The sequence below is a fragment of the Montipora foliosa genome, chromosome 6, assembly GCF_036669935.1.
Source record: "Montipora foliosa isolate CH-2021 chromosome 6, ASM3666993v2, whole genome shotgun sequence".
Lineage (NCBI taxonomy): Eukaryota > Metazoa > Cnidaria > Anthozoa > Scleractinia > Acroporidae > Montipora > Montipora foliosa.
The window spans coordinates 15081196-15088695 of record NC_090874.1 but is presented as its reverse complement, the minus strand read 5'-3'; the positions used below and the strand labels follow the sequence as shown (position 1 = coordinate 15088695).

The 7500-nt window shown below is 41.7% G+C and overlaps 1 protein-coding gene across 3 annotated transcripts in view; it reads left to right on the top strand.

Moving 5' to 3' along the window:
- The window catches only part of LOC138006801 (SMC5-SMC6 complex localization factor protein 2-like), a 25105-nt gene that overhangs the window by 17149 nt on the left and 456 nt on the right, over nucleotides 1-7500 (top strand). For all 3 annotated transcript variants that reach the window (XM_068853373.1, XM_068853371.1, XM_068853372.1), the window contains 3 exons: nucleotides 996-1082; nucleotides 4444-4515; nucleotides 6338-7500. The exon at nucleotides 6338-7500 is cut by the window's right edge and continues 456 nt beyond it. In XM_068853373.1, coding sequence (XP_068709474.1) covers nucleotides 996-1082; nucleotides 4444-4515; nucleotides 6338-6499 — 321 coding nt within the window. In that variant the 3' untranslated portion in view covers nucleotides 6500-7500. The remainder of the gene's footprint in view (nucleotides 1-995; nucleotides 1083-4443; nucleotides 4516-6337) is intronic.

Sequence of the window (7500 nt, the reverse complement as noted above, 5' to 3'; positions counted from 1 at the left end):
ACAAGCAAGTACTTCTCAACTGTGAAAGTGAGAAAGTGAAAGTTGCCTCATAATATATTATAGAGTCGGTTAAACTGAAGGCTTCAGATCTTCAAATCATTTGAGCTATATATAATCTCAATGCAAAGCTATGGGTTTCCGGTGCTACATACTTGATACCGTACGAATACGAAAAAATTTAGAAATTTGCGGAGTCCCTGCGCCAACGTCACGAGATTTTTTGGACGCCATCTTGTTTGTACCTGCAACAACCGTGACCGCTGACAATCCATTCGGCTCACTTTCCCACGCAATGAGCGCGATCCTGCAGAAGCGATCGTGCGCGGCTAGGGCTTACCTGGTGTATTTTTTAGTTACAATTTGAACTGGAATTTTAGAAGAGACCTTATAGCCTGAGAAAGGATAAAGGCTAGCAGTATGCAGTCGAAACGCAGTGATTAACAACAACTCAGTGATGAACAACAACTCGAACAACCTCATCCTGAATACAACTCTGACTAGTGTGAATTCGAAGTAAGCGGCAGATATTGCGTTGTAGGCGGCCAAATAGCCGGCTGCCCGCGCATTTTGACTGGGCTGTTGGTCTGAAATCACATGTGCGCTCGTTCGATTTTGAAAAATTGCACGACACAAAGTTCAATTATCACTTTATCACACCCATTTAGAAATCACACAATAATTATTTAATCTCTCAAATACAGAATTTTAGTTAGTAGAAATATTTTATTGATCCAGTTGGTAACACAGTGACTTTCTTTGTCTTTAATTTTCCTGCAATTTGATTGGTTACCTTAAACAAGCCTTGAAATCTCATTGGATGTTTTGTTTTGTGCTCTTTTCTCTCATTGGCTGAGGAAATGTTGCGATTAAGAGCAAAAAATAGTGCGATTCGCGTGAATAAATCGCACTTCTGAGAGCCAATCAGACTGCAAGGATCACCAGTGATTTCTAAATGGATGTATTAAACTTTATTTTTATTATCATGATTTTTGAAGGGAGCCCTTGAAAAGCTGACCAATAAACTGCGGTTATTAAACGGAGATATCAAAGATCCAAGAGCCACTTTCATGAACAGAACAAAGGTACGGTAGATACATGGCACACAGTTAGCTGTCCTCGTGTTGTCATGTTTGTTCTGAATTCAAGTCCTTGATTTTGATTAAATATCCGCCTGTGCAAATGAACGCCACACTTTGGTGAAACCATGACCACCAAGCATTCAGTTCGTGCGCGTTATAGCTGTTATTACTGTCGTGCCCACTTTTCAGCGGTGTTCATTTCAGAGCGCGCGCAAGCGAGGCTTTCGGGACAACATTCGATGCGATAGAGAGAAAAGTAAGAGATTTGGCGCGCAAAATGGGAAAAAATGAGTTCATATCCACAATTTATGTTTTTTTCAAAAGAAGGGAAACTAAAGTTGTTGGATGGAAGCTGCCCTCGATAGTTTCGCACTTTTGGGGTTGTTACTTCGGTCAACGCATCCATATGCTATACAGTGCCTTGCCATACTTTTCACGATAAAATTAGGCCAGACAAACCTCCAATTACTCGCAAAAAAAAAAGCAAAGGAAACGGTCAAGAATTAAGAAATCACACAGTTCTTCGATAACAATTTCTTGATTTGACCAGAAAGCCTCGTTTTCGTGCCTTCTGAAACCAACACCGCTGAGACGGGGGATCAACTGTAATAACAGCTACATGTATTCAAACAATGTTCCGTGATTCAAAGATGGAGAAGAACGTTTCACTGACTCAGGGAACGAAAGCACTTTTTGCCGATAGTGAGTTAAAAGTTGTCAGATTTCAGATTTTATGGGGCACTGCTCCTCGTGGTGTAAAAGCAATTCCAAATTTTTGGAATCCTGTTCAAATCTTGATGTTTTCGGTTTTCATTTGGAACTGCTTAAAGTGCTTCTATGATCAAAAACTCACTTCGTTTTTTCTTCAAATTTGTGAGTGTGTTCGCTGAACACTTGACTGGCAAAAATTTGATCTTTGAGGTGCTTTCTATTATGCCTGACCATCATGCCGGAGACCAGTGGAACTAACCAAGGAAAAATGGAACGACATATTTCATCAAAAGTCGATTTCCAACCGGACCGAAGCGTTCCATTTACGTTTCGACGAAAATTTCGGTTACGTCACAATGAAATGGGACTGGAAACAAAAATTTTTGCAAATGGAACGGCACTTTTCGGTCGGACCGGACCGACTAGTCAAAGAGGACCACCTCCAGAGGTGGTCCCAAATATTCCGGTCGGACCGAACCGAAACGGACCTTTCCATTTGACTTCAGCCCGAAATTTCCGGAAATTTTGGCTTAATGGAAAGTACCCTTGCTTATTGTCCAAAGGCTTTTACTTTGCGTGTAGGTTTTGTATTTCGAGGTCCGCTATTACTCGCGTTCAAAACGGACCGATATAACCGAATAACAGCTGTTTTCAAGTACTACATCTTTCACTTTTGCTGTTGTCTGTCCTCCGCTTTTGCTTTGTTTGCCCTGACGTTAATGTCCGGGTTTTACGTCACTAGTGCCAGTCTTCCTTTCACCCGGTCGTATGGCATAGAAAATTCCAGTTTTGGCCAAAACCAAAAAAAAAATTTTCGCCATTTTGGTCAGCACGACCAATCGATTCATCTGGGGGTTAAAGGCACTTAAAAACTTGTGTCACTTAAGCCTGGGTTTCACTAGCGACGCAACCACAAGCGCAAGCGCAAGGACAAGGATAAATGGCTTTTGCTACTGAAAACGAACGTCGACATCAGCATTAGGGAGCTTAAGCACGCGCGCTTTTGAGGCGCGGACGGCAACCAGAAGTGAGCTGTTTTCCCACAACCGCATTTACATTGGTAAGTATCTTTTCTCCGTTAGAGATGATTCGTTAATAAAATCTGGGAGACACCACTGTCCTGGCACGAGAAATGTCCTCTTCCGGTTGCCGTCCGCGTCTCAGAAACGCGCGTACTTAAGCTCCCTATTAAATAACAACCACGGCATCCGCCATTTTGTTCAGTTGCTCAGACGCGGAGAATCTGGAACGAGTGCTTTAATTGGCCAGAAGTAGCAAATTTCCTTGTGCTTATGCTGCGTTTCGTTTTCACACGACACAAGCGTAAGCCAAAGCACAAGGAAAAAGGAAAATTGTTGATCCTTGTGCTTGTGATTATGCTTGCGTCAACCCCGTTTTCACGGTGAAATAGGCGCTCTTATGCTTGCGCTAGTGAAAACCAGGCTTAAGTGTTTAGTTTTGAAATCCAGAGTAGCACTTAATTTCCCAACTTATTGCGATGATCTTTCCAACTTTCATTTTATCCTGTTCCGCAGTTCAAATGTGTGAACTTTCATATATTCTAACAAAATCAATATTGGGTATTGTTGTGTAAAGCCCCTTTCAAATGGACGCAACAACGCACAAACATCGTTGGGAGTTGTTGGTTCTGCAGCAAACGGACGCAACTAAGCATTAAGGACGCGCAGTGTGTTATGAGAAGGAAACGACCTAAACTTACAAAATTCGGCTGCTAGCTTGTTTTCGACATGTTAAAGAGTAATACCATATGCGAATGCGCGTTCTCGGCCCCAACAATGTTAGATGTGTTGTGCAAACGGATCCCACATTGTTGTGCTACGCTTTAGTGATCACGGAACCAAAGAAATGTTGGGAGTTGTTGGCCCAAAAGTTTGACCAGTTTCAAACTTCGCGCAACGACTCCCAACAACACGCAAAAACATGCAACAGCGAGTGCAAACGGACGCAACATGTAACACCCAACAATGTTGTAATGTTGGGATTTGTTGGCCAACAATGTTGCAATGTTGGGAGTTGTTGGCCAACAATGTTGCAATGTTGGGAGTTGTTGGCCAACAATGTTGCAATGTTGGGAGTTGTTGGCCAACAATGTTGCAATGTTTGGAGTTGTCGGCTAACAATGTTGCAATGTTTGGAGTTGTCGGCCAACGATGTTAAGTCCATTTGCATGGGGCTTAACAGAAGCCTACAACCCCATTACTAGGTCTACTGCACGTAACGGCATTTTTCCGATCAAGCTATTTTCAGACGAGTTATTAAATAAGATTTGGCTTTGCACTTGCAATCGCTTGGGCTATAATAGGCCTCTTGCAGCCAGTGACCGCATGGTACAAAAACTGCCACATTCGAGAGCAAATAGCGGTGACCCCATATTTATATTGCATTTTTTAATGTCCTGTGTATGTCTATAAATTGTGTCAAGTTTGACAAAAATCTGCAGATTACGTCATTTCCAAGGGAATTACCTTAAGTTGATGTAAAACACTGTCCACTTCAAAGAGACCAAAAGTTGACACCGCCAGTGTCCAGCAATATAATTGCTCATTTCTGATGTGTTATCAATTTTCCAGGGTCTGCGTTTGGGAACTGACGAGTTTCTTTTAAAGTATTAATGTTTCTTGTGTTTTCTTAGGTGAAAGATCTTTTGGTTAGAACAATCCTTAGATTGGATTACATGACGCAGTGCATCAAGCCGCCCAGAGAGGTGAAAACTCAACTCTTGTTGATTGGGCGCGCCATTGTAAGGTCGTCCGCCCGCCCGCCCGTAAAACAAGGTGTCGTGGACGGAGTACTTTTGCAATCACATGGTTTTACGCAGTTGCATCGTCCGGTCGATCGACTTTTTAAGTTCTTTGTGGCAGTCGTTATTTACTCCGGCGTTTTGAACTTATTGTATTGGGACGCAGGTGGTAGTGAGTGCTCGCTTCAGGGCGCATTCTTCTCACAGATATGTCCAGAAATGCCCCTAATAGACCAATTTCGATATATTAAGGACGGTGCCTGCTATTGTTATTGCGCATACGTTCTGCGCACCTCGAGATACTCGGGTTTCCTATCGGTGATCCTTACCAATTGCAATACAGTGATATTTTTGCGCGGTTTAAAACTATCCGGAGAAAGTAGATGTTAGTAAGTACTCTTGGTATCCAAAAAGAATATTGGGGGTAACCATGCTTTTTTGAGAGATCATTGAGCTTCAATTTGAGAAAGAACGCCATACATTGCTTTGTATTTTAATGCTGTTAATTTTACAAATATTATTCATCGCTTATCTTTGAAAAAATGTGTGGTTACCCCCAATTTTCTTTTTGGATTTCAATAACACTTTTTAAGATCAACATTCCGTGCATAATCATAAACCGGGGCAGAAATACCTTCGAATTAGTAGGCACCGTCCTTAAAATTCAGTCCAAAACAAAAGACGTCATCTCGAGGCTCTGGGGAATAAATATAAGGATTTGTATGAGTTTATTCCCCAGAGCCTCAAGATGATGCCTTTTTGTTTAGGACTGAATTTTAATATATCGAAAGTGGTCTTATTTGATCCTCGCGTATTTAAGTAAGCGTCACGGAGTGTCCCCTTGCTCTTGTCAACTTCAACATCACATGTGTCTCGGAATACATACATCTTATTCCATGGTTTAACATATAATACGCGTGGATATTTTGCGAGCTGACGAGAGACAAGCGATGACAAGATAAATTATCAGGCTTTGTATCGCGTTGAAAACAGTTTCTTTCATTGAAAAACCCCCGTTCCGTCCTTATTTGCTCTGTCCTAAACCGGTCAAACCGGGACAGTACAGTGTATTACCGTCTCATATTTTGCGCGTTCTCTTGACCAAATATGGTAAAATGGCGTCATAGTGGAATAATAAACACACTTAACGTCACAAAGTGTCCCCCAACTGCTGCTCTTCAAGAAAGGATAAACAGTTACATTCACCCTAAGCTAAAAATAACGTTAACATTTACCCTTGTTGGAAATAGGTACCAAAAAGGCTTCGACAAAAAGGGACAGTTTGTGTTGGATGTCAAAATTGGGCCTGCATCTAATAGGCGCTTTCCGAGTTCATGTCTGCCACCACCTTAGTGCGAATTTTTTCTTATGAAAATAAGTTTTCATTCATATGTAAAGTAGAACTAATTTCCATCACAAAAACTTCGCACTTAGACTCGCTTTGAAGAGGAGGCAGACATGAACGCGGAAATGGTCTATTAGGTGCAATTCTGATCGGCTTCCGGGATCGACTAAAGAAATGATGGACACGAATTAACGTACAATAGAAAGGATAGACCCTAAGCTTGAATAGCATTGCGTCTTGCACCGATTAGTATTGATGGCAGGGTTGACTCTACGGTGAGACCACCACTGCGTCCCGGGTTCGATTGCCAGACTCGACTTCGTACGTGGATTGAGTTTTGTCGACAAACGATAAACGCTCCAGGGTTTTAAGCAATTTGTCAAAAATCACTATATTTGAACCCGGGCTTCCTTTACATTCGCATATGCTTTTGTATTGCAGGAAAATATCAGCAGCTACTTTGAGTTGTCCGGATCAGGTTATCAAGTGGAACTGTTAAAGGAAACTGAAAATACTGACAATAAAGAGGAACTGTCCAGCAACGAAGATGAAGAAGGCGAAACAGCGCATGAAATGGACTGCACCTTCGAGTTAAAAGAATGAAAACAGCAGCAATTTAGAGAAATTTTTACTTCTTTTACAAGAGATGAGCCATGCCTTTGACAACATGTTTCTATAGACCGTATTCATAAATGGCGAGGAAGAAATTGTTCTTTTGTCTTTGTGCTAATCATCCTCACTAGCCTCACTTTGGAACACAAATTCTTTTGGTGAAACTCGCTAGTGATGCAAAAGAAAGGAATCAAAACTTAACCAATTGACCCCTTAGAGTGGAATTAAATAAATTTTACCGTCTTACGGTCGTCACTTTTTTCTATCCCTCAAACTGACATTCCCTTTTTATTCAACTTACACGACGTACAATCTACTTTAGACTTCAAATCTACTTCAACGAAACAAGCTGAGAAGATTCACAATAGGCGAGACAAAGAGTTGAACCTGGATCGATGGCTTCACCTTGCGGTTTCCGATATCCACTTCACATTACACTCTATTCAGTTAGCTCTGTTTAAAATATAAGTGCTACACGGCCAACGTTTGTATAAACGTAACCTTTCCTTGTAACGAGACAAGCTCCCGGCAAGTCGAATTTTTTAGAGTATTGACATAGTAGTACCCAGCAAAACAATTGAAAGTTAACCGGTCTTCAACGGGGTTTTTAGACCTAAATACTGTAGATCAGTAATGTCCAATGTCAGTTTGAGGGATGGCCATAAGTGTTGCCCCCGTCTTACGCCAGACAATTTGACTAGTCATGCTTTGCAATTTCTCCCGCAACCTTTCACGCCGGGCGTGGTTTCGACCGCGATGATCACATGACGTCAAAAAACATTGTTATTGGCTGATGCCTCGAAAGGTGATACAGGTGAAAGATATGTCACAGTGGCCGGCAATGTTTGAAAAAATGTGCTTTTGCGTTTTAGAGAAGCGTCGAGGAAAGTAGACCTGACTTTTTCTCAAGACGATTGCGAGGACGGACACTGCAACTTTTGTTGGGACAACTTGCCATAAAACTTGAGTTGCGTTGTGTAACAATAGGCTCA